We start from the raw sequence: 26,757 nt of genomic DNA on the forward strand, positions 1-26,757 counted from the left end.
GGCAAAAAAAAAAAAAAAAAAAAAAAAAAAATATATATATATATATATATAAATTGTTATTAAGGTGTTATACAGAGGGGTTACCATTTCATAGGTCAGATAATGAGAATATTCTTTTTTTGGACAATGTCATCCTTGCCTTAATTTCCCCCGGCTCTTCCTTCTATCCCTATCCACAAATTGCATAGTTCACTTTCTACATAGCATATATTGAATATCATAATTGCATTTGTTCACCTTTCCTCCCTTTTCTGCAATTCCCCTTTGCCCTCCCCCCACCCAAAATAACCCAAAAGCAAAAACAAACACCATCATCAATGGCAACAAGAAAAAAAAATCCTATGTCTTTTACTAAGCAGGTCTAATTGAACAATATTACTGGATTTCAGGCTCCAATTAATAGGCCAAATCCTTTCTCCCCCCTCCCCCTCCTCCCCAGTCCTGGGGCTTGAACTCTGGGCTTGGGCTCTGCCCCTGAGTTTCTTTTGCTCAGGGCTAGCGCTCAACCACTTGAGTCACAGCGTCACTTCTAGCATTTTCTGAGTAGTTTATTGGAGATAAGAATCTCATAGACTTTCCTGCTGGCTTTGAACCTCAATCCTCAGATCTTAGCCTCCTGAGTAGCTAGGATGACAGGCGTGAGCCACCAGCGCCTCACTCCAATCCTCTTTTGCTTTTGTTATTTTTTTAAACATTTATTTTTTTTTTGGGGGGGGGTCCAGTCGTGGGGCCTGAACTCTGGGCCTGGGCGCTGTCCCTCAGCTCTTCAGCTCAAGGCAAGCGCTCTACCACTTGAGCCACAGCGCCACTTCTGGCTTTTTTCTTTTTTCTTATGTAGTGCTGAGGAATCGAACCCAGGGCCTCAGGCATGCAAGGCAAGCGCTCTACCACTGAGCCACCTTCCCAGCCCTGTTATTTATTTTAAAAACAGATTTTCACTTACTGCCTGTGTTGGGGTCCTCCTATTTGGGCTCCAGCATGGGTGAGATGGCAGGTGCATGCTATTATACTCAGTTATTGGCTGTGATAGAGTCTCAAACTTCTTACTCATGCCCTTCATGCCCAGGCTCTCCCTCTCAAGTCGCTAGGATTGGGATCACAGCCATGAGCCACTTCACCTTGCTTGCATCTGTCTGCTAACATACTGAGCCACATGCAACTTCTTCCCCGCCCCCCACCCCCGGAAAAAAACCCTGTCACATACTATTACAGCAAAACTTACCTAGTAACCTCGCCCGCTGGCTGGCAGCGTTGGTGATGCTTCTCGGGTCTCCACTGTGCCAGGTGTGAGTGTCCAGCGCGTTCCCCACTATGACCATGCCAACGCGTTTCCAGTTTCACAGTGTCTCAATTTAAGACCCAGTCTGGCTGATACCCGCAGTGACAGGCTGTTATTTCCATGTTCCACCTACCGACTCCGAAGACAAGCTCCTGGTCTTCCACTCCCAGGAAGACCTGTTCTGTCTTTTGTGTGTGTTCCTGGGGCTTGAACTCGTGGCCTGGGCGCCGTCCCACTCTACCACTTTGAGCCACGGCGCCACTTCTGGTTTTCTGGTGCTTCATTGGAGACCAGAGTCTCACGGGCTTTTCTGCCCGAGCTGGCTTTGAACCCCGATCCTCAGTTCTCAGCCTCCAGCGTAGCTGGGATGACCGGCGGGCGACCGGCTGAATGGCTTTCAGCCCGCCGGCGGCCTAGGGCTGCGGCCCCGCCGCGGGCCCGCTGGGTTTGGGCAGCCCCGGGAGGTGATTGGCTGCTGCGGACCCACCCCCCATCGCTGATTGGACGGGACCAGTCCGGAAAGGATGGCCGTGCGGCTGCCTCCCCGGACGCACACCGCTCCCGGAGAGGCTGCGAGGCGGAGATGGCGCCTGCTGCTCGGATGCTGGGGAGGCGGGTGCTGAGCTGGAGGCTGCTGCCGCCCGGCGTGCCCCTCGCGGGCCGCGCGCCCCGGCGAGCCCACTCCCTGCTGCCCGTGGACGACGCGATCAACGGGCTGAACGAGCAGCAGAAGCAGGTATGGAGCTGCACCCCCTCCCGGCGGCGAGGCCTCCCCGCGCGGCGCGGGCCACCCCCGGGCTGTGCCCAGGCCTGGGCCTGCCCTGATCCCGGCCTCACGCGGGTAGAGGTGCTTTGGTAGAGGAATTGGTCAGGGGTGCGGCTTGTGGCCTCCGTGAGAGGGGTGGGGGGGAGAGGAGGAAGGGGAAGGGGGAAGGGGAGGGGGGAGGGGAGGGGGGGTCAAACGCACTTGAACTTAAACCTGAACTCTGTGTAACACTGTAACTCCCAAACCTCTCTGATGATCATAATCACCAGGCCGTGGTTTTGGCATTAACACTTAGGGAACTTTGAAACTGAGCATGCAACTTGCTGTCATTCTTCATCCTTCAGCTTCTGAGGTCCAAAGCACAAAGTTGAACGAGCAACTGGAAGACTATGGTTACACATGATCTATTTTAATGTTATTATTTATTTATCTTTATGCCAGTACTACAATTTGAACACAGGACTTCATGCTCTTGACTTTTCGTATCATGCCTGGAGCTCTCCCACTATACTTACACCTCTGCTTTAGTTTTTTTGATGTTTCATTTGAAAGTAGGAATCTTGTATCTTTTATATGCCCAGGCTGGCTTCTACCAACATTCTTAGATCTCAGTCTTCTGAATAACTAGGATCATAGCTACAAATCATCAGCATACTGCATGGATTTCTTCATTTACTTTTTGTTGTTGTTATAAATGTGAGGTACGGAAGGGTTACATAGGTACATTTTTTATTTATTTTGTTTTTGGCCCATCCTAGGGCTTGAACTCTGGGCCTGGGCGCTATCCCTGAGCTTCTTTTTGCTCATGATGAGTGCTCTACCACTAGAGCCACAATGCCACTTCCAGCTTTTTTGAGTAGTTTAGTGGAGATAAGAGTCTCATGGAGCTGGGCGCCAGTGGCTCACGCCTGTGATCCTAGCTACTCAGGAGGCTGAGATCTGAGGATCACAGTTCAAAGCCAGCCCAGGCAGGAAAGTCACATGAGACTCTTACCTCCAATAAACCACTAGAAAACCGGAAGTGGCTCTGTGGCTCAAGTGGTAGAGCACTTGTCTTGAACTGAAGAGTGCAGGGACAGCACCGAGGCCGAGTTCAGGCCCCACAACCTACCCTCCACCCCCTCCCCCCCAAAAAAAAGAGTCTCATGGAGTTTCCCCCTGGGGCTGGCTTCCAACCAGGATCCTCAGCTCTCCGTTTCCTGAGTAGCTAGTATGACAGGCGTTAGCCACCAGCATCTGGCTTAAATACATTTCTTTTTTGACTTTGTCATCCCTTTGCTCTCTCCTTTTTTTTTTTTTTTTTTTGGTCAGTCCTGGGGCCTGAACTCTGGGCCTGGGCGCTGTCCCTCAGCTCTTCAGTTCAAGAGTAGAGCTCTACCACTTGAGCCATAGCACCACTTCCGGCTTTTTCTGCTTATGTGGTACTGAGGAATCGAACCCAGGGCCTCATGCATGTAAGGCAAGCAGTCTACCAATGAGCCACCTTCGCAGCCCTCCTGGATTTCTTTTAAGACCATTGTTTTCTCTGGAAGAAACCAAGAAAAACCTCTAGTAGCAAATACCACTTATGTATATATTAAGCAAGAGACTGCCTAGCAGAAATACTTAGGATAAAATTAAATGACATAGGGCTGGGAAGGTGGCTCAGTGGTAGAGCACTTGCCTTACATGCACGAGGCCCTGGGTTCGATTCCTCAGCACCACATAAGCAGAAAAAGCTGGAAGTGGTGCTGTGGCTCAAGTGGTAGAGTGCTAGCCTTGAACTGAAGAGCCTAGGGACAGCACCCAGGCCCAGAGTTCAGGCCCCACGACCGGACCCCCCCCCAAAAAAATCTGACATATGATCTGTTTATGTCTGGTGTTCACTAGGGGAAGTATATTTGCTATACACGGTTCACATAATTTGGAGAAAGAATATGAAAAATCCCATCTAGGGTCTATTCTGTTTGAATTCTAAAGATCCCACCTGGTTATTCCATTAACTGTGCTCTCTGAAGCCAAACTGTAATGTCTAGTTTTGTGGGCCATTATTTACTTTCTTGTAAGTCCTATGGAATAATGACTAGGTATGCATCTTTGGGCCAAACTTAAAGAAATTAACTTTATCATAGTTTCTAACATTTGACATTTAGTGTTTAAGTTGAATGCTGCTTTGTACCATTCATTGGTAAAGAAACTAAATGTTTGCCAAAGGTTTGGTGTGTGTGTGTGTGTGTGTGTGTGTGTGTGTGTGTGGTGTTTTGTTTTTGTTGATTTGGGGGCTTGAATTTTTTTTTTTTGTTGGTCATGGGACTTGAACTCTGGGCTTGGGCGTTGTCCTTGCGCTCTTCAGCTTAAGGTGAGCACTCTACCACTTGAACCACAGCGCCACTTCCAGTTTTCTAGTGGTTTTATTGGAGATAAGAGTCTCATGTGGACTTTCCTGCCTGGGCTGGCTTTGAACTGTGATCCTTAAATCTCAGCCTCCTGAGTAGCTGGTATTACAGATGTGAACCACCGGCACCTGGCAGGGCTTGGATTCTTAACCTTGGGGCCTTGGTGCTATCCCTGAGCTCTTTTATTCAAGGCTAGCAGCTCTACCACTTGGAGCCACAGTGCTACTTCCAATTTCCTGGTGATTAGTTGGAGATGAGACTCTCACAGACTTTTCTGCCTGGGCTAACTTTGAATCACAGTCCTCAGATCTCAGCCTTCTGAGTAGCTAGGATTACAGGCGTGAGCCACCAGCACCCCAGTGTCCTCTACCACTTTGAGCCACAGCACCACTTCTAGTTTTCTGGTGGCTAATTGTAGATAAGAGTCTCACAGACTTTCCTGCCCGGACTGGCTTTGACCTGTGATTCTCATCCTCAGATCTCAGCCTCTTGAGTAGCTAGGATTACAGGATTAGGATTACAGCTAGGATTATGAGCCACCAGTGCCCAGCTCAAATGTCATTGTAATGTATAGATCCAAATACTGTAAAGAGGATTATTTTAGGTTATAGGTTGTATTTTATAATGGTCCTATATAGCAGTTTGAGGCTAAAGGCAGGGTTTAACATGCGAGCTTTGAGACTTCAGATAGAAACAAAATATAAATTAAATGATTACATAACAAAGTAAATCTTATCCTTGTGATCAGAATAAAGATGATTTTCAAAATAAAGGAAGGAAGGAAGCAAGGAAAGAAGGGAGGCAGGGACAAAGCAAAGGTTTACAAATGAGCAGCATAAGAGCTCTTGGCTGGGGGCGGGGGCAGCAGCAGCATGAGAGGAATGTGGCTCTTCTCTAGCAGGTCTAGATACTTTGCACATAGATCTGGAAACCCCAGATGTGTTTGAGTGCTTAGTCAACAGAGAGAAGTTCTTTGAATATACCAAGTTTCAATCTTACATCTTGGAGTTTGATCCTAAGGGGTCCTGGAACCTGTATTCAGAGCTTGATCACTGTCCCTGAGCCTTTTTGTTCAAGGCTAATAATAATGCTTTACCACTTAAGCCACCACAGAAGAGAGTCTCACAGACTTTCTTGGACTGGTTTTAAACCTTGATCTTCAGATCTCAGCCTCCTGAGTAGCTAGGATTACTGGTGTGAGCCACTGGCGCCTGGCTGACCTGATACATTTGGGTGAGTTACGTGGGGCGGTGGCTTGCAGTCTGGATCCCTGGACCTGGCTCTGTGTAGCGGTGACACTCCTCTTGCTAGCAGTGATGTGAACGTGTCCGTGGTATCTGTCCACCCCTCTCCCTCCAGCTTCGTCAGATGATGGCTAAGTTCCTTCAGGAGCACCTAGCTCCCAAGGCCCAGGAGATTGATCAGACCAATGATTTCAAGAACATGCGCGTAAGTCGTCAGGCTGGGGTGCGGGGTGCTGGGAGCGCGGTGGAGGCTCCCAGCTGTCGGGAGCGGCTCGCAGGGTCCTGCCTTCCTGGTCCAGCCACCTGTGACTGGCTGCCTTCTCCCAATTCCCTCCCTTCCTTTCTGTCGACAGGAGTTCTGGCGGCAGCTGGGGAACCTGGGCGTGCTGGGCATCACAGTACCAGGTGAGCATGGCTTCTCCCTGAAAGAGGACGTGCTTCGTGTGCCCTCTAACCTACTTCCCAAGAGAGGCATGAAGGGGATGGAAAGACCCCCCCAAACACCCCCCAGAACTTCTGCATTCTTGGACCTGAGAGGGCGTTCACTGGGCTGAGAGGGGAGGGCATTCTTCCGTATGTTCAACCAAGGGAGCATGCCAGTAGAGCTCACTGAGTCACGATCCCTTGATGCCTCAGCTTGCTACCTATTTTTCTTTGCTTTCTTTTCTGCTTTTATTGCTTTTTTTTTTTTCTTTTTCCTTTTCTGTCAGCTAGAGGGCTTGAACTCAAGGCCTGAGCACTGTCCCTGATCCTCTTTGTGGTCAAGGCACAAGTGTTCTTGAGCCACAACACCACTTCCCGCTTTTTTGGTGGTTAATTGGAGATCAGAGTCTCACGGGGACTCTCCTGCCCAGGCTGGCTTCAAACCGTGATCCTCAGATCTCAGCCTCCTAGGTAGCTAGGATTACAGGTGTGAGCCATTAGCGCCCAGCTTTTTCTTTTTTTTTTTGTTGTGTGGACTGAGCCTAAGACCTTTATTAATTAGTATGTACTCTAGAAAGTCTGTACGCTTAGCCTCTGGCAGACTGTTTGGGGAATTTAGAAGCAAGTAGTTGCCCTGAATCTTACTGCCTTAATTCCTGAACTCTGCCCAGCTGGTGTCTTCTAAGCAGGAATGGCCCAGGAACGTGTGTATTGGGGGGCTGCCTATTCTCTGCCTACAGCTTGGCTATGGAGCTTTGTTGGGGGCAGTGGTAAGAGAAATGTTTGTCTAGGCCTTTAAGTAATGTGACTAGATTACATGATTAATAGGCTCTTGGGTTGGGCAACAGTGGCGCTCGTCTATCATCCTAACTACTCAGGAGGCTGAGGGTCATAGTTTAAGGCCAGCCAGTCTAGGAAAGCCCGTGTGATTCTTATTTCTGTGAGATTCTTTATTTTTAGCAACAACCAAAACAACAACAACAAAAAAACCTTACTCTGTATCCCAGGCTGGCCTTTTTTTTTTTTTAAACTGTGTAGCCCATCTGACCTCAAACTTGCAATCTCCAACTCTGCCTCCCACATACTGGAATTACAGGCATGTGCTACCTCTCATACCTCAGTACCTGTGCCTCTGTGCTTTCCTTCCTTTCCTAAGAGACTTAGATCAGCCTGATTTCTTAGATTCAGCATGAGTGAACATGTCCCTCGGCCTTACCAGGCTTTACCCAGATGAGTAGACCTGAGAACCCAGGCACTTTGATTTTGGATCTGCTATCCAGGAAAGCTCATTTTTAATAGGGAGTTCTGAAACTCTCCATCTCTTCTGCCCTCTGCTGTACAACCACCCACTCTTCTGATTTCCCCTCAAGAGGAGACTTTCCTGCCCAGGAGCAGGAGTCATTTTGGCTCCCAAGAGATCCTGTGAGATCTCACCTTCCTGAGGCCTTTGTATACATATTCTTGGCCTCATATCTGTATTTGATGCTTTGGCTACAGTACCCTCATCCCTAACCTTTGCATTTGTTGTACTTTCTCCATTCATCTTTGTATCTCTTTCTATTAGTACTGTTAGGAGCGTGGGAATTGAGGTGCTTGTTTGCCTTTATCTAATGTTACAATTTTTCGTCATGAATACTTTTGAAAGATAGGTATGAACAGTATGTACTCATGTAATGCTTTCACTTCATTTGTGGTTTTTAATTAAGAATTTAGATGTTTGCTGGGCGCTGGTGGCTCACGCCTGTAATCCTAGCTACTCAGGAGGCTGAGATCTGAGGATCGAGGTTCAAAGCCAGCCCGGGCAGGAAAGACCGTGAGACTCCTATCTCCAATAAACCACCAGAAAACCGGAAGTGGCGCTGTAGCTCAAGTGGTAGAGCGCTCGCCTTGAGCTGAAGAGCTGAGGGACAGCGTCCAGGCCCAGAGTTCAAGCCCCACGACCGACAAAAAAAAAAAAAAAAGAATTTAGATGTTCCTATCATATGCAGACTGGTATAAATATTGGACACTATCAGTGTTAATATGTGATTTCCATTTTCACACATATTGAACTGGGACATGTAAACTTTTTTGTCCAATTTTATGCTGCATGGAATACTAGCCACTTTATGTATTTTAACTTAGTTTTAATATTTTAATTTTTGGGGAAAAAACTTTTCACTTCTCTTTTTTTTTGGGGGGTCCGGTTGTGGGGCCTGAACTCTTGGCCTGGGTGCTGTCCCTCAGCTCTTCAGCTCAAGGCTAGCACTCTACCACTTGAGCCACAGCGCCACTTCCGGCTTTTTTTTTTCTGCTTATGTGGTGCTGAGGAATCGAACCCAGGACTTCATGCATGCAAGGTGAACGCTCTACCACTGAGCCAACTTCCCAGCCCCAACTTTTCACTTCTCATATAGCTGTTATATATGCTAAATGTTTTATGTTTTTTGTTTTGTCGGTCATAAGGCTTGAACTCTGGGCCTGGGCACTGCCCCTCAGCTCTTCAGCTCAAGGCAAGCGCTCTACCACTTGAGCTACAGCACCACTTCCAGCTTTTTCTGCTTATGTGGTGCTTAGGAATCGAACCAGGGCCTCATGCATGCAAGGCAAGCAGTCTACCACTGAGCCAACTTCCCAGCCCATATATGCTAAATGTTTATATGCAGAAATATTAGTACTTGAACAAATTCAAAACACATGGTTTGCCGGGCACCAGTGGCTCATGCCTGTAATCCTAGCTACTCAGGAGGCTGAGATCTGAGGATCACGGTTCAAAGCCAGCCCTGGCAGGAAAGTCCGTGAGACTCTTATCTCCAATAAACCACCAGAAAACTTGAAGTGGCACTGTGGCTCAAGTGGTAGAGCACTAGCCTTGAACTGAAGAGCTGAGGGACAGCACCCAGGCCCAGAGTTCAAGATCCAGGACCGACCAAAAAACAAACAAACAAACTAAAAAACACATGGTTTATTAACCCTTGTGCCTGCATGGTTCATTAAGTTTAAATTATATCTGATTCACAATTACAATTATATTTACCTTGAGCAAAAGAAGTTAGGAACAGTGCCCCAGGCTCTGAGTTCAAACCCCCAGGACTGGCAAAAAAAAAAAAAAGGAAAGAAAAGAAAAGAAAAAAAAGGTTCCTCGGGGCTGGGAATGTGGCTCAGTGGTAGAGTGCTTGCCTTGCATGCATGAGGCCCTGGGTTTGATTCCTCAGTACCACATAAGCAGAAAATAAAAAGCCGGAAGTGGCGCTGTGGCTCAAGTGGTAGAGTGCAAGCCTTGAGCTGAAGAGCTGAGGGACAGCGCCCAGGCCCAGAGTTCAAGCTCCATGACTGGACCCAAAAAAAAAAAAGGTTCCTTTGTGTATTGTAATTTAACCTGATTGCCTTTCTACTCCCAGTTCAGTATGGCGGCTCTGGCTTGGGCTACCTGGAACATGTGCTGGTGATGGAGGAGATATCTCGGGCTTCTGGAGCCGTGGGGCTCAGCTATGGTGCCCACTCCAACCTCTGCATCAACCAGATTGTGCGCAACGGGAATGAAGCCCAGAAGGAGAAATACCTCCCCAAGGTGAGCGGATGGGAATAGAGACTCCACCCTTGGCTGGGCACCAGCAAGTCACACCTGTAACCTGTAACCTAGCCTCAGGAGGCTGAGATCTAAGGATTGCAGTTCAAAGCCAGCTCAGGCAGGAAAATTCTGAAGCTCTCCACCCCCACCCTCACCCTCCCTGGTAGGACTTGAACTCTGGGCCTAGGTTCTGTCCCTCAGCCTTCAGCTCAAGGCTAGCACTCTACCACTTGAGCCACAGCACCACTTCCAGTTTTTTGAGTGGTTTATTTGAGATAAGACTCTTATGGACTTTCCTGCCTGAGCTAGCTTTGAACCCAGGATCCTCAGATCTTAGCCCCCTGAGTAGCTAGGATTACAAGTGTGAGCCACCAGCTCACAGGCTCTGAGAGATTATCTCCAATAAGCCACAAAAAGCCAGAAATAGCCGGTGGCTCAAGCCTGTAATCCTAGCTACTCAGGAGGCTGAGATTTGAGGATTGTGGTTCAAAGCCAGCCTAGTGAGAGTCTTATCTTCAATTAACCACCAGAAAACCGGAAGTGGCACTGTGGCTCAAGTGGTAGAGCCCTCCCTTGAGCTGAAGAACTTAGGGACAGCGCCCAGGCCCAGAGTTCAAGCCCCACAACCAACAACAACAACAAAGCCTGAAATAGAGCTGTGGCTCAAGTGGTAGGGTGCTAGGCTTGAGCAAAAGAGCTCAGGGACAGAGCGCAGGCCCCAGGATAAAGCCCTAGTACCAGCACAAAAGAAAAAAAGAAAATAATCCACCCTTGTGTCAGCACAACCATCAGCTCCAAGTCCCTCTTCCACTGGAGGAAGGCATTCTGACTTGTGTTCTGTGGCTTGACCAAGTCCCATTAGGAAGGATTCAGGTTATCTGGACACCACACCCGTATCCTAGTTACTCAGGAGACTGAGAGCTGAGAACCATGGTTCGAAGCCAGCCAGGGCAGAAAATTCCCTGTGAGACTCATATCTCCAATTAATCACTCCCAAACTGAAAGTGGTAGAGAGCTAGACTTGAGCAAAAGAGCTCAGGGACAGTGCCCAGGCCCTCAGGTTAAGCCCATGAGTGACAGAAAAGAAAAAAAATATTGAAAATAGGGCCAAAGTTCCCAAATAATTGAATCATAACCAGAAAATATTTGAAGAAGACTTTAAGGAAAAGAACAAGGCTGGGGATGTGGCTTAGTGGTAGAGTATTTGCCTTGCATACCTGAAGCCCTGGGTTCTGTGTATGCACCACATACACAGAAAAAGCTGCAAGTGGTGCTCAAGTGGTACAGTGCTAGCCTTGAGCAAAAAAAAGCTAAGGGACAGTGCCCAAACCTTGAGTTGAAGCCCCCGGACTGGCAAAAAAAAAAAAAGGTGTTGGAGTCAAGGCTAAAGTGGTAAGGGCCCACTGAGTTCAAACCCTTGTGCCAAGAGAAATAAAGATGGACATAGCTTAGTGACAGAGTGCTTGACTGGCATGTGAAGCCCTGGGTTCCATCCTAAGCACTGAAGAGAGAATGAAAGAAAGAAAAGAAAGAGGGCTTAGTGGTAGAGTGCTTGCCTTGCATGCATGAGAACCTGGGTTTGATTCCTCAGCACCACATAAACAGAAAAGGCCAGAAGTGGCACTATGGCTCAGGGACAGTGCCCAGGCCCAGAGTTCAAGCCCCATGGCTGACGAAAGAAGAGAGAGAGAGAGAGGGAAAGAAAGAAAGAAAAAAAAAAGAGATTGTGGTTACTAAGCTTGCAATCCTAGCTATTTGAGAGGCAGAGATTCCAGGGAATCATGGTTCAAGGCCATGCCAGGCAAAAAGTTCAAGGAACTAAGCAGTGACTGGGTGTGGTGGTATGCACCAATTCCTCCAACTATGGGGGAAACACAGAGGCACATGACTGTTGACTCCAGTGACACTGAGAAACTCAAGTGGGAGAATTTCAATCCAGGCTGGCCCAAGCACAGAGCAAGACCCTACTGGAAAAGAGCCAGTGCACAGAGGGCCTAGAGATATGCTTACAAGGCCCTGAGTTCAATCCACAGTACCAACAAAAAAGAAGAAATGGAAGGAAGATAGATATTGGGCTTCTCTGCCTGGACTTTACCGATACCTTGGTCTGAGACAGCAGTTTGAAGGTCGGTGACGTGACTGGTCCTGGAAGAGGCAGTATCGGCAAACTGCCGTCAGGTGCTCCCAAGATAGTGACTTCCAGGGTGGTGACATGGCCTGTTGGGTTTTCTTTCCAGCTGATCAGTGGAGAATACATCGGAGCCCTGGCCATGAGTGAGCCCAATGCCGGCTCTGACGTTGTCTCCATGAAGTTGAAGGCGGAAAAGAAAGGTGAAGCCACTCAGCTAGGAGGCCTAAGGCGGGCAGTGGGAGGAAGCTGATCAGAACAAGGAAGTGGCAGTTGAGAGGGTGCCTTCCCCACGGTCTCCAGTATTTTCTCAGCTGAGCAGATTCTGAAGTTCTGTGAGCTGGCTGAGCCAGCTTGAGCAAGTAGTTCATATCCTGCCTTTAGGAGATCATTATATCCTGAATGGAAACAAGTTCTGGATCACTAATGGCCCTGATGCTGATGTCCTCATTGTCTACGCCAAGACGGATCCCGCTGCTGTGCCAGCTTCCCGGGGCATAACAGCCTTTATCGTGGAGAAGGTAAGGGGCCTGGAGCTGCGCTCCGAGAGGTTTCTTTCTGTCTTCAGACACAAGCTGATCACAAGTAAGATTAGCGTTGTGTTCTCTGTTTCTGGGAGTAGAGGTGAGAGTGAGGATGTAGAACCAAAACCACTGACGGCTGAAGAGGGGGTAGGCCAGGCAAGGCCCTGGGTTCGAGTCTCCAGCACTGGGTAAAGAAACAAACATTGAGTCCAGAGAGAGTGAGTTAAATCTGAAGATGGTCAAGCTGTCTACAGAGCCAGGCTGTATAAAGAAGTGTAGGGCTCACTGGAGGCATGGCTCGCATGATAGGTGTCTGCCACCCAACAGGTCTCAGGTCCTGCGCTTAAACTTCACTACTGCCAGGCGCCGGTGGCTCACACTTGTCATCCTAGTTACTCAGGAGGCTGAGATCTGAGGATCACAGTTCAAAGCCAGCCCGGGCAGAAAACTCTGTGAGACTCTTTTCCAAGAAACCACTCAGAAAACCAGAAGTGGCACTGTGGCTCAAGTGGTAGAGCGCTTGCCTTGAGCTGAAGAGCTGAGGGACAGCGCCCAGGCCCAGAGTTCAAGCCCCACAACCGACAAAAAGAAAAAGAATTAACACTGGAAAGTTTTAATAAAACTGAGAGCCTTTCACAAAGAGAAAGGAAGTCAGAGAGATGGAGATGCATAGATCCTAGTGAGCAAAACATACCTGAGTTGCAGGTGATGGTGGATGGACCGTCCATCTACCAGATGACCAAGGGGTAAGGTGGGGTGCACTCTAGGGCTGGGGGACTCAGCACTTGGAGAGATGGTAGGCTTTTAGTATCACAGAGGTTTACAGCACCTTCTGTCTATAGAGGAAAGGGGAAATGGCTGATGGGTATTGAAACAAAAAGCATTTGAGTTCTCCAGGTTGGGTAACACCCTTCATCAGCACATGCACCCGAATCAACCAGGTCAGCGCCTGCAGGTGCATGATCTGATTCTGGGTGTGAGTTCACTGGGCACAGATGGCTAAGTGGAACAGAAGAACTGAGAGTATCTTGGGAACAATGTTCCTTGGGGAGGGAGAAGTGAGGAGGGCTGAGGACGTGGGGTTTCGTTGAGAAGGAACTCTTCTGGTGAGAACCGAGAGACACAAAGCTGGCCGCAGAGGAAACCAGGACCGAGGTGAGGTGTGAAAGCTGGAGCCGTTTTCTATCCAGAGAGAGGGTCTGGGAGTGGGATGTTGGGTGTGTTGCAAAGGTGCAGGGACCAGCTGGTACTCGGGTGGGCCATACCTTTACTAGGCCTTTTGAGGGGCCACTTCTAACAAGGGCCTTTGGCTTCCTGTGAAGGGCATGCCTGGCTTCAGCACCTCCAAGAAGCTGGACAAGCTGGGAATGAGAGGCTCTAACACCTGTGAGCTTATCTTTGAAGACTGTAAAGTTCCTGGTAAGTGTTGGTAAGAACTGAGGAGCCCCTGCCCTGACCCCTGGCCCCTCCCCAACCTGGGACAGCCCCATTTCCTGGGGTTCGCTGGTCCATGGCCTAGGGCAGGACAACTGTCCCCCTGACCACAGTCCCTGCAGCTGTGTGCCTAAAGCTGAGGGGAAGAGAGAGGCTTTATCTGTGGGCAACAGACTGCCTGGGGGTGCCTGTCCTGGTAGTTGCAGGTGAAAGGTAAGTCCCTAGCCCTTCACATTTCCTGGCTGACGGGTATGGTGAAACGACACCTCCTCATGGTGGCCAGGAAACAAGGTATTGTTCCCAGGAATACTCCGCCAGGGGCTGGCTTTTCTTTGCCTTGGCCTTGATCCCACCCCCCGCCCCCGAAGAGGTCAGGCATCTTGCACAATAATGCAATCTGATTATGATTGATTCATTGATGGGGTCACGTTCCTTGAGCAAGCAATCACCTGCCAAATCCCCACTTCTGACAGTACTGCGGTGGAAACCAAGCTTTCAACACACATACCTCTAGGGTATATTTCCCTGTCCAAACCACAACATCATGTGCTACGCTCCTCAATGAAGCGTAAGAAGAAAACACAAATTGATGGAAGCCAGAAGGAGAAGCAAGTTGGTTTCAGGACCCATGGGTAAAAATGTGACACAATGTAGCATTGTAGGAGAGTCACACACCACCATAGACCAGTGAGACCCCAGGCCAGTGAAGACAGAACCAGTCAGGATTGCTGTGTGTCAGCCCTGCCTTACCACTTCCATCCACCATCCTAGTAAACCACGCTGTGGTTAGACAAAGCATCTGGAAGGGAGAGTCTGTGCAGATCCTATTTTTTGTTTTTGTTTTTGTTTTTGATTTTGTTTTTTGGTACCAGTTCTAGAGCTTGAACTCTGGGCCTGGGACCTGTCCCTTAGCTTTTTTGCTCAAGGCAAGTCTCACAGACTTTCTTGCCTGGGCTGGCTTTGAACCACAATCCTCCGATTTCGGCCTCCTAATTAACTGGGATGACAGGCATGAATCACCGGTGGTGCCCAGCCAGAACTTTTACAGGAAGGAAAAGCTTCAAGTCTGTAGTGCCCTGCCTTTCTGTGCTATTAACCTGTCCATTCCTATGGCCACCCAGTGTCCTAGCTTACTGGGGCAGGTGCGCAGCAGGCTCTGTCACTAACTGAACAGCAGCTTTCCTGGCCCATCCTGCTGGGAGGAGACGCTGGGCTGCGGCGGACAGCTCAGGGGAATGGAATCCTCTGGTTTCTGTGCAGGTTGCAGGTGTAGAAAGAACCAGCTTGGGGTGATTCCTTCTTTCCCCCTCTAGGGTGAATGGAGAGTATTTAACATCGGGGGGGTTGAGTCTAGTGTTGTGGGGGAACCCAGGGCGCCCTAGAAACTCAACTTCTGGTTGGAATCCTAGTTCAAGGCTAACTCCCACATTGTAGCACCCGGGGTAACTTTTTCTGCAAGTTGAACACACGGCGCCCCTCTTTCCCTAACGGTGTCTCCGCGCAGCTGCCAGCATCCTGGGCCAGGAGAGTAAAGGGGTGTACGTGCTGATGAGCGGGTTGGACCTGGAGCGCCTGGTGCTGTCTGGCGGGCCCCTAGGGTAAGTGTGGGGCTTGAGCCCCAAAGCCTGGGCAAGCCTGGGCGAGCGGAAGGGAGACGGCAGGTCAGTGGGAGGCTTGGGGGCCCTGAGCACTTCCTGTCAAAGGTCGCCCTCCCAGTCCTGGAGACAGCCCTGCGCCCATGGTGCCTCACTATTACCACTGAAGGGAAGTGACATCGGGTGGCAGACAGGCTCGAGGGACAGCACAGCCACGCAGTGCAGTGTAAATTGCCAGGCCAGGCACCTCCTGCTCCCTCCTGTCCCCTCCTGCCCCCTCCTGTCCCCTCCTGTCCCCTCCTGTCCCCTCCTGCCCCCTCCTGCCCCCACCTGCCCCCTCCTGCCCCCACCTGCCCCCACGTGCCCCGTCCTGTCCCCACGTGCCCCGTCCTGTCCCCACCTGCCCCGTCCTGTCCCCACCTGCCCCGTCCTGTCCCCTCCTGTCCCTACCTGCCCCCTCCTGGCCCCTCCTGTCCCCACCTGCCCCCTCCTGCCCCCACCTGCCCCCTCCTGCCCCCTCCTGCCCCCTCCTCCTGCCTGTCTGCTCTCCTGCCATTCCCCCCTCTGGGTTCGGGGAGAGGGTGCCGGTGCCAGGCAGAGGCGTGGGAGTGCAGCGTCCTCGCTGGGCGCTGTGCCCTAGCTCACCGCGCCTCCCCTGCAGGCCTTGCGCCTGGCGCTGTGCCACGCCGCCAGTCAGGGGCGTGACGGTACCAAGCTCGGCCTGTCTCCCTCCTCCCCGCTCCCCGCAGGCTCATGCAGGCCGTCCTGGACCACACCATTCCCTACCTGCACGTGCGGGAAGCCTTCGGCCAGAAGATCGGCCACTTCCAGGTGAGTGGGCTGCTTTGGCCTGCATCGGGTCCCCGAAAGACCCTGCACCTCCCTGCTGACCCGAGACCTCCCTTGCCCAGCTGATGCAGGGAAAGATGGCTGACATGTACACTCGCCTCATGGCCAGTCGGCAGTACGTCTACAATGTGGCCAAGGCCTGTGACGAGGGCCACTGCACTCCCAAGGTGAGGCCCGGCTGCCCCGGCGGGAGGGGCTGTGGCCAGCTGCTGCCCTGGCTGCCCGGGCCCGGCCCAGCGCAGCCCCACTGAGCCATGCCTCCGCCCGCAGGACTGCGCCGCCGTGATTCTTTACGCAGCCGAGTGCGCCACACAGGTTGCCCTGGATGGCATTCAGTGTCTGGGTGAGTGAACCACACACTGTGGAGATTCGATATCAGCCAGGGCCTAGACTCAAACCACATGGGTTTGGGTTTGGATCCTAGTTCTGCCATACCAGTCTCTTCCCATCGCCTGGCCCGTGCTCTGCACTTTGTTTATGTGATGTCCTAGCACTCCGATGGTCTCCCAGCCCCCAGCCCCTGCCCACCCTACCCCAACCACATCGAGCCTCGCCTCCTAGCTACAGTTGCTTCCTTTTAATTAGTACACAATTTACTCTCTGTCATCTGGGGGTTCCTTGTGTATCTATTCAGAAAACTCAGGTCAAAAACAACCAGAAATGTTTAGGTGCGGCAGGTTCACGGCCTGAGCTGTGTAATGAGACTCTAAAAAAAAGACCAAAACTAGAGTTGAAGACAAGCTTACTTGGTACAGGGCCAATCGATGAGGGAAGGTATCAGTGAGTGACCAAACCCAGGCTTGGTGCCAGTGAATCATGCCTGTAATCCTAGCTATCAAGGAGGCTGAGACTGGAAGGGTTGAACTTCCAAGCCAACTCAAACAAAAAAATTGCAAAAGAACTTTATGGTTGCGCACACCCACCATCCTAGCCGCGGCAGGAAGTGTAAGTAGAAGGATATTGGTCCAGGCCGTCAGAAGCCAAACTGAGACACTGTCTCTAAAATAACCAGAGCCGAAGGGCAGGAAGTGTGGCCTAAATGACAAGAGCGCCTACCGACAAACGCACAGCTCCGAGTTCAATTCTCAGTACCACCAAGAAGAAGGAGAAGAAGGAAAATAATCAGCAAGGAGCCTGGCCCTGCTGGCAGTGTGGCTCAAGTGGTAGAGTGCCTGCCTGGCACGGGTGAAGCCCTGAATTCCAACCCTAGTAATATAAGTCAGGCGCTGGTGGCTCACACCTGTAATCCCAGCTACTCGAAAGGCTGAGATCTGAGGATTGCGGTTCAAAGCCAGCCCCAGACAGGAAAATCCTTGACACTCTTACTGCCAGTTAACCACCAGAAAACCAGAAGTGGGGGCGGTGGCTAGAAGTGGTAGAGCAATAGTCTTAAGCAAGGAAGAGCTCAGGGACAGTGCCTAGGCCCTGAATTCAAGCCCCATGACCGACAGAAAAAAAAATGTTTTTTAATATTTTATAGTAAAGATACTGTACAGCTGGGCAACGGTGGCTCACGCCTGTAATCCTAGCTACTCAGGAGGCTGAGATCTGAGGATCGTGGTTCAAAGCCAGCCCGGGCAGGAAACTGTGAGACCCTTATCTCCAATTAACCACCGGAAAACCGGAAGTGGCAACATTGTTACCCCCTCCTTTGTTTTTCTCCTACCATCCCTACCCTCCCCACCTCCAACTCCTCCCTCCCCCCCACCAAGTTGTAAAGTTTGTTGTTGTTATTGTTGTTTGTTGGTCGTGGGGCTTGAACTCTAGGCCTGGGTGCTGTCCCTCAGCTCTTCAGCTCAAGGCAAGCACTCTACCACTTGAGCTACAGTGCCATTTCCAGTTTTTCTGGTGTTTTATTGGAGATAAGAGTTTCATGATGGCTGGGAAGGTGGCTCAGTGGTAGAGCGCTTGCCTTGCATGCCTGAGACCCTGGGTTCGATTCCTCAGCACCACATAAGCAAAAAAAAAGCCAGAAGTGGTGCTGTGGTTCAAGTGATAGAGCGCTAGCCTTGAGCTGAAGAGCTGAGGGACAGCGCCCAGGCCCAGAGTTCAGGCCCCACGACCGGACCCAAAAAAAAAAAAAAAAAGTTTCATGAACTCTCCTGCCTGGGCTGGCTTTAAAGTGCAATCCCTAGATCCCAGCCCCCTGGGTAGCTAGGATTGTAGGTGTGAGCCAGAAGCCCCCGGCAAGTTGTACAGTTCGTTTTCAACATGGTGTCTTGTACATCTCATTGTTACAATGGGTCAGCCTGTATTCTTGTTTCGACATTTTATTTCCCTTTCCCTCCCCAAATTAGAAAAACATATATACAAGATGCAGGGCACAGGAATCAAATACAGTGACAACAGGGGTTATACCATGGGGGAAGAACATGCAAAAGAAACAACAACAACAAATCACACAGTACATTAAAAACAACAGTGGCAAAGGTAAAAACCTCTTGTGTCCCTATCTTGGGATTCATTTTGCTTAGAGAAAAAAATAAATAAAAATGTGTAGCTGGGCATTGGTGACTCACACTTGTTAATCCTAGCTAAGTACCAGGTTGGAGACATGGCTCAAATGGTAGAGTGCCAGGCTAGCAAGTACAGGGTCCTGAGTTACACACACATGCACACACACACACACACACACACGCACGCACGCACGCACGCACGCACGCACGCACGCACGCACGCACGCATGCACGCACAAAGGTAGGACAGGAGGATGTGTGCAAATCCTGTATCATCTCACATAAGGGCCTTGACTGTTCCTGAAGTCCTGGAACCAGTTCCTAAAGACAGTGAGTAGTGACTGCTTGGCCATCTTGTCTCCTTCCTCGCCCGGGCCCATCACTTCTGCTTTTTCTTCTCTGCCCAAATCCTGCTTACAGGTGGCAATGGCTACATCAACGACTTTCCCATGGGCCGCTTTCTTCGCGATGCCAAGCTGTATGAGATCGGCGCTGGCACCAGTGAGGTGCGGCGGCTGGTGATTGGCAGAGCCTTCAATGCCGACTTCCACTAGATCCACGAGGCTGCCCCGCGGCCTGGCTACGGGCCTCACCCCGGGCCAGGAAAGCTGCAAATGGACTGTTGTGGAAGTGCATCGCTCTCCTGGGGTGGGGGGGACAGCTTGGTGAACTCTGTGCCCTGGCTCTTCAGCGTGGGGGACCTGGTGCCCCCTGGGGCGGGGGGTGGCCCTGGGGGTGCAGGTGCTGCTTCTGTTTTGAGTAACTCGTAAAGGGAGCTTCTGCTGCCGTTCAGCAGCCCCGCGCCGCCTCTTCTGGGGAAAGCAGCCAAAAATCTCCCCGTTGCTTCTTGGGCGTGGCGCCGGGAGCTGACCGTGCGGTGGTCAGCAGCGGGGCCCAGGGCCCTCCTGGGAGGCAGCCCCAAGTCCCCCCTGCACCACTGCCACCAGCACGGGCACCAGCCTTTCCTGATTGTGTGGCCTTCTGCCACCAACCGCGCGCAGGCCCTGGCTGGCCCCGGCTGCCTGGCTGCCTGGCCCCCGGCCAGCCCTGGCGGCTGTGTACATTTCTTCGGACGCCCTATGGCTGATGTTGTTACCGCTGCACAGTGGCTGCTGCCATTTTGTATTAAACATGTTGTAAAGCAAACCCATCTGCTCCCGAAGCGCTGCCGCGAGGAAGCGATCTCCTCACTGCCTCCCTCCCATGTGCTCCAGCACCTGTCCTTGGCGGGGGGGCCTGGCCGAGGGCCCTCCCATCATCCCCGGGGGTGGGGGCGGGGTGGGGACAGCACAGCGGGAGAGCTGGCCCCCTCCACAGGGGAGGTCAGCCATCTCCCAGTGGTTGCGTTTACTTGGGTGGTGCTGGGGATGGAGCCAAAGCCGAGGGCCTACGCGGCAATGCCCAGCCTCTTGGCCACGCCCTGCGATTTTTAAAGGAAAGGGAGTGGGGTGGGGCCCAGTCTGGTAGCTTTAATCCCGGGGTGTGTGTGGGGGGGGGGTTGCTTTGGTTTTGAGACGGGATCTGCCTCTGCCTCCTTCATCCCTGGAATTACAAGCGGGCACCAGTACCCCTAAATACATCCCTACAAGCGGCACCAGCACCCCTAAACACATCCCTGAGGTTTTTTGTCTTAAGTCAAAAGCTGGACTGGGAAGGTAGCTCAGTGGCAGAGTGCTTGCCCTGGGTTTGATTCCTCAGCACTACATACGCCGAAAAAGCCAGAAGTGGCACTGTGGCTCAAGCGGTAGAGCACTCACCTTGAGCTGAAGAGCTGAGGGACAGCGCCCAGGCCCAGAGTTCAGGCCCCATGAAAGTCAAAACGATTGGACCAGAGGCATGGCTCAACTTTGAGGACCTGCCTAGCAAGCACAAAGGCCTTGAGTTTAAAACCATGGTACCAGCTGGGCGCCGGTGGCTCACGCCTGTAATCCTAGCTACTCAGGAGGCTGAGATCTGAGGATTGCAGTTCAAAGCCAGCCCAGGCAGGAGAGACTGTGAGACTCCTATCTCCAATAAACCACCAGAAAACCGGAAGTGGCGCTGTAGCTCAAGTGGTAGAGCGCTCGCCTTGAGCTGAAGAGCTGAGGGACAGCGTCCAGGCCCAGAGTTCAAGCCCCACGACCGACAAAAAAAAAAAAAAAAAAAAAAAAAAAAAAAAAAAAAAAACATGGTACCACACAAAAAAACAAAACAGAAGCTTATTTGCCTTTTTTCAAGATCAGAGGTGAGGATCCAGATACGCTAGCCACTAAAAGAAATAGGGGCCCGCCGCACAGCGTCCCAGGTTGGCACAGGTAGGGAGAATCGGCTCTGGGTTTTTCCACCCTCTGTCAAGTTCCCCAGGGGTGAACTGGTTTTCTTGGCGCTCGACCCATCAGCAGCAGTGCCAGTTCTGAGCCTCCCGTCCTGGCCGGTGGCCAAGTGCTGCTCCCAGCCAGCGGCGTGAGACAGGGTTAGCTCCTTGTGTACCCCGGACCGGTCCAGCCAGAGGGGAAGGTCCAGGACTCCCGGCTGCCCTTCACGTCCACCCCCGTGACAGCACGGGGCGAGGAGCCAGCTGAAAGCACCCCTGGCCGAGACGGTTTGCGGAGAAGACGGGTCTGCAGGTGATCGCGCAGCCGCTGAATGCAGTGCATCACCTGTGGGTGGCATCTGGACGCCAGAGCTCCGTGACGGCAGGTGGCAGCTTCTAAGAGAAGACTCAAGCTAGCCCTGGGCCGCTGCGGGGCCGCTGGACCTCCAGATCCCTGCCAGATGACTTAGAGCGGCACAAAGCAACCAGGACAGTCAGAAGGACAAGCGGAATGCTGCTGTGGCCCCGAGGTACAACCAGGGAAACCCAAGCCCCCCCTGCAGCCTGACACCAAGGGGAAGGGGAGGGTCCTGGGGCTCTGAGGTTCCAGGTGGGCCTCCGGCCGCCTGGCCCGCCCATGGGGCCCGCAGGGCTGTGCCCAGGCGGTCCAGCCCCACCCCACCCCGGGAGGTGCTGGGCGGCGCCCTCCCTGGCTCCCGGGGGCTGCGTGGAGCTTGCCTGACCCCTGGCGGCCGGACGCGGGATCGCAGGCGCTGTGCCCGCCGCCCCGAGGATGCGGCTTCCAGACTGGAAAGACATCCGTGGCTCTTCATCTCACCCAAGGGGGACTTGTCCTCCATCACCATCGATTCAAGCGAGAAAGGGCATCCCTAACGACAACTAGGAACGAACAAACAGCCCAGGCCAGTGTTGCAGATTCTCTCTGTTCATGGTTTTAGGCACTTTACAACTGAAAAAGACTGAGTTAAAAACAAAAAACCAGCAGGGGCCCGGGGTTCACGCCTGGCATCCTAACTACTCAGGAAGCTGAGATCCGAGGATCATGGTTCAAAGCCAGCCCGGGCAGCAAAGTCCGTGAGACTCTCCAATTAACCACCAGAAAACCAGAAGTGGCGCTGTGGCTCAAGTGGTAGAGCGCTGGCCTTGAGCTGATGAGCTGAGGGACAGCGCCCAGGCCCAGAGTTCAAGCCCCACCACCACCAAAAGTAAACAAAGTAAAAACTAAAAACAACCTGTCTCCTTCCCCTTTCCCCCAATTCCCCACTCCCAGGACAAAGCCACTTTGGAGTCTATAAGGAATGTGTTTTGGTAGTTCATGCCTCTCAGTGATGTGCTTATTGATTGAGTTAATTGAAGGTAGTTCTGAGGAAAGTTCTTTAGAGTGCCTACATGTAATTTATGGCAATTTCACATGTGTGTCCACTTCCTCAGAGCAGCTCTGCCCACACCCATGGCCAGTCCCTGCTTTCTGCCCGCATTCAGCTGCTTAATACCCAGAACACAGACAGCCCACCCCTTTAGCGCGGTGGGTCCCCCACCACCTGTGCCACTCACATGCTGAGGCCAGTCCCAGCTCATAAACATTTCTGGGCTCCACAGCTACCTTCCCTTCCGGTCCAGGCCCCTCAGCCCCTTTAAGATATTGAGCCAGCAAGAACTATCAAGCCCCCTCCTAAATCCTTCAATGGATCTTAACACCTTTAAGATCTAAGGTTTTATCTGGGCAGTGGCACACACCTGTATGCCCTGCTACTCAGGATGCTGAGACAGGTGGATCACTTGAACCCAGGAGTTTGAAGCTAGCCTGGACAACTCAATGAAACCCACTGTCTGTCTGTCTGTCTGTCTGTCTCAAAAAGGGCTGGAGCTGGGCTCCAGTGACTCATGCCTGTAATCCTAGATACTCAGAAGGCTGAGATCTGAGGATTGAGGTTGGAAGCCAGCCTGGGCAGGAAAGTCTGTGACACTCTTATCTCCAATAAACTACTAAAAAAGAAAATCCAAAAGTGGAGCAGTGGCTCAAATGGTAGAGCACTACCCTTGAGCAAAAAGCAGCTCAGGAGCTGGGTGCCAGTGGCTCACACCTGTAACCCTAGCTACTCTGGAGGCTGAGATCTGAGGATCATGGTTCAAAGCCAGCCCGTGAGACTCATATCTCCAATTCACCACCAGAAAACCAGAAGTGGTGCTGTGGCTCAAGTGGTCAAGCGTTCACCTTGAGCTGAAGAGCTCAGGGACAGCTCCCAGGCCCGGAGTTCAAACCCCAGTACCAGCAAAAAAAAAAAAAAAAAGCTGGAGGAGGTGTGTCTCAGCTGTAAAGCACTTGCCTAGCTAGTATGATGCCCTAAATTCAAACTCTAGTATCACACACACACACACACACACACACACACACACACACACACACACACACACACACACACACACACACACACACACACACACCCTGATGATTTGCCAGGCAAATACAATTCTGATCCACCTTGACCTTCCCTGCTCTGTGTCTCCGCCTTCTCCCTGCTGAGTGCATGTGTTCCTGCCAAGTGGTCTATGTCTTACGCTGGGCTACACCCTCTGCTCAGGAGCCCCAAGAGCCCTGCACTGTGTTGTAGCTTCTCTGCCCATAAAGCCGGGCTCCAGGGCTCTTTCCCCAAGGCTTCCCCCAGCATTTCCCCATTCTTCTCTCCCCACCTGACTCCTGGTGCCTTCCTCCTCCCTTGTTCGGCCCATTTGCATTGATGGGCCTTGCCATTCAGTTGTATTTGTTTCCTGCGTGTCTGCTTGCCCTGTGTTAGTCTGTGAGTTCAAGGGCTAGGAAGTGGCCTTTCAGTCTCTGACACTAAGTCATGCTGGATCCTTGCTACTGTTTACTGGAAGAGTAGACAGGTGGCCATCTAATCCTAGGCTCGCATGTTGCTGGTAGCTCAGTTATTTGTGTTCAGGGCCCGGGTATACTGTCAGACCTTTGAGGTCAAAGACCATCACCTGCTGAGCCTGGTGCATACCTGTCATCTCAGCGTCATGAGAAATACAGGATCTCGAGGAGTTTGAGGCTAGCCTGGTCTACCTGGTGACCTGGGGAGAGCCTGTCTGAACACGCGCACGTGCACGCACACATCCACCATTCCCAGTTCCTTGAATCCTGCACAGCACCCAGTGCTTGCAGAAAGTGCTTGGTGGATGTGTTCATGCTGAATGAGGGAAAGAACAGGTGGTCCAGAGCCCAGGCCTAATCCCAGAGTTGGCACAAACAGCAGGTCCAGCCGGCTTCGCTTGGCCCTGCTCTCTTCAGCGCTTCCCACCCTGGAGTAGCCAGGGCCTCGCTGCCCAGGAGAGGCCCTCACCCCCCATCGTCCTCTGAGCCACTCAGGAACTGAAGTTGCAAGAGACCTCCTCCTGCCCCCTCCCCCACACACTTGGGAATAGAAATGGAGGCTGGATGGAAAAGGAGGGGAGGGGTGAAATGCACAGCGTGTATGGAGGAGTACGGAACCTGCAGATACGCAGTGTGAAAAAATAACGAAAGCTGAGTGTGGCGATGCCGGCCTGTAATTCCAGCACTTGTGAAGCTAAGACAGGAAGATTGGGAGTTCAAGGCCAGCCAAAGTAACATAGTGAAACAAGTTTCAGAAACAAAATGATAGTAATACAACTCCTGTGTACCCAATGGAAGTATCCCAGATACCTTGAAGCCTCTGTGCCCATCTTTATTAGAGAGGGAACCCAGAGCTTCATGCAAATAATATGCAAATGTTTTATCACTCAACCACACCCTCAGCCCCTCCTTTTTGTTGTTGGTTTTTGACAGTTGTGGGCTTGAACTCAGGGCCTGGGCACTGAGCTTTTTCTGCTGAATGCTAGTGTTCTATCACTTGGAGCCACAGCTCCACTTCCAGTTTTCTGGTGGATAGTTGGAAATAAAAATCTTATGAAGCAGTAGCGTGCTCGCCTTGAGCTGAAGAGTGCAGGGACAGTGCCCAGGCCCAGAGTTCAAGCCCCACAACCAACAAAAAGAAAGACTCTTATTACCTTTCCTGCCCAGACTGGCTTTGAACCACAATCTTCAGATCTCAGCCTCCTGAATAGATAGGATTACAGGTGTGAGCCATTAGTACCCATCAACAATTTTTTTTTTTTTTTTGCCAGTCATGGGGCTTGAACTCTGGGCCTGAGCACTGTCGCTCAGCTCTTCAGCTCAAGGCTATCACTCTACCACTTGAGCCACAGCGCCACTTCCAGTTTTCTAGTGGTTTATTAGAAATAAGAGTCTCATGGTCTTTCCTGCCCAGGCTGGCTTTGAACCATGATCCTCAGATCTCAGCCTCCTGAGTAACTAGGATTACAGGTGTGAGCCACCACCGGCGCCCGGCTGTTTTTAAGATTTTTGTAGTAGGATTCGTGTATATTCTTGGTGTGTGTGTGTGTGTGTGTGTGTGTTGTGTGGTTTGCTCATCTGTATATATAGTTTCAATTTTTACTCATGTCTTTGAGAGGGGCTGATCTTTGTTCAGCTCTTTTCTTGTGCAGTACTCTGTTGTGTGGAAATACTATAATTGTATTCTACTGCCAGTAGATATTGGCATGGCTTCGAGTTCAGGGCTGCTATGGAATGTTCTTGAAGGTCCCTTCTGGTGCATGTGGACAAGGTTCTCCTAAGCACAGCCCCCAGATAGAACTGTTGTAGGCTGGTGTGGGCTGTGCACCTGATCAACTTCAAAATGGTTTCCCAGAGTGTGGTGGCAAAGCCAGCCCGGGCAGCCAAATCTGAGAGCCTCTTACCCAGCAAAAGCTGGAAGTGGAGACAAGACTTGAGGAGGAGAACACCAGTTTTGAGTGACAAAGCTCAGGGAACAGCACCCAGGCCCAGAGCGTGGACCCAAAAAAAAAAAGAGAGAGAAAAACGAGAGGAGACTGGACCTGCGTCGGTGCTGACAGAGATGCTGACGAGTCCAGATTCACTGCAGCACGCGTGGTGACCTGGGCCTGGTGGGCATGCCTGCCGCGGGGGCCGGCGGAGAGGCTGTCACAGGAGCAGAGGAGCGTGAACACACGGCTGCCAGTGGAGATAAGCCGAGGGCTGGGCGGCTGGGACGGTCACCTTGAACATCTGCCTGGGCTCCTACGGGGCGGTATCTTCAGGACAGTCTGGAGCCCGGCCCCGCCCGCCCGGCCCCGCCCCGCCCCAGCGCTTCTTTACTTACAGGACTGGAGTGGCCAGGGCTCTGGGTCTCCCAGGAGCTGTGGCTCACGCTGCAGGCTAAGCAGGGTTGAGATAAAGTCAGGTGGCTCTCCTAAAAGTGTTTGGTGACATTCCTGAGTGCAGGCCTCTTGAGTGGAAGAGGGCTTCTTCAGCAGGCCGAGCGTTTTGGCTTGATCCTCAAAACTGGAAAAGAAAAAGAAAAAATTAATTGAGCAGAAGGTGCATTAAGATGTGTGTGTCTGGCACAGGGGCTCGGACTCAGGGCCTGGGCACCAAAGGCTGGTGCTCTACCACTTGAGCTATGCTCCCACTTGCTGGTGAATTGGAGATAAGAGTTTCACAGGTTTTCCTGCCTGGGCTGGCTTTGAACTGAGATCCTCTGATCTCAGCCTCCCTGAATATCTAGGGTTATAGGTGTGAGCCACCAGTACCCAGCTGTGAGTTAAGATTTAAAATGGGGAAGGAGAAATGTGTGAAGTGAGCCTAATCTAGGGATGGAGGCGATCTGGTGTCTTTTAGAATCAGCCGGCAGCTTCCAGCTCCTCATTTCTTTCCAGCGTCTGTGCCCCGAAGAATGCACTGGACATACATTCTGAGGATGTGGCTCAGGGGGCCCTGGA

The 26,757-nt window shown here is 51.6% G+C and overlaps 1 protein-coding gene across 1 annotated transcript; it reads left to right on the top strand.

Moving 5' to 3' along the window:
* Positions 1 to 1,818: 1,818 nt before the first annotated feature.
* Positions 1,819 to 19,769, top strand: Ivd (isovaleryl-CoA dehydrogenase). The gene is made up of 12 exons (XM_070005794.1): positions 1,819 to 2,015; positions 5,780 to 5,869; positions 6,018 to 6,069; positions 9,468 to 9,637; positions 11,875 to 11,968; positions 12,150 to 12,286; positions 13,612 to 13,708; positions 15,228 to 15,321; positions 16,068 to 16,149; positions 16,230 to 16,334; positions 16,438 to 16,510; positions 19,044 to 19,769. Exons 1-12 carry the CDS (start codon positions 1,863 to 1,865, stop codon positions 19,175 to 19,177), a joined length of 1,281 nt encoding a protein of 426 aa, XP_069861895.1. The 5' UTR covers positions 1,819 to 1,862; the 3' UTR covers positions 19,178 to 19,769.
* The last annotated feature ends 6,988 nt before the right edge of the window (positions 19,770 to 26,757 follow it).

This window comes from Dipodomys merriami, unplaced genomic scaffold, assembly GCF_024711535.1.
Source record: "Dipodomys merriami isolate MVZ:Mamm:240054 unplaced genomic scaffold, mDipMer1.0.p SCAF_69, whole genome shotgun sequence".
Lineage (NCBI taxonomy): Eukaryota > Metazoa > Chordata > Mammalia > Rodentia > Heteromyidae > Dipodomys > Dipodomys merriami.

Bases quoted from the DNA above. Each gene is read 5' to 3' on its own strand.
- Ivd (XM_070005794.1), top strand. From the start codon at position 1,863: ATGGCGCCTGCTGCTCGGATGCTGGGGAGGCGGGTGCTGAGCTGGAGG. The intron at 15,322-16,067 runs GTAAGTGTGGGG...CGCTCCCCGCAG, and splicing joins CTGTCTGGCGGGCCCCTAGG to GCTCATGCAGGCCGTCCTGG. The intron at 16,511-19,043 runs GTGAGTGAACCA...TCCTGCTTACAG, and splicing joins GGATGGCATTCAGTGTCTGG to GTGGCAATGGCTACATCAAC.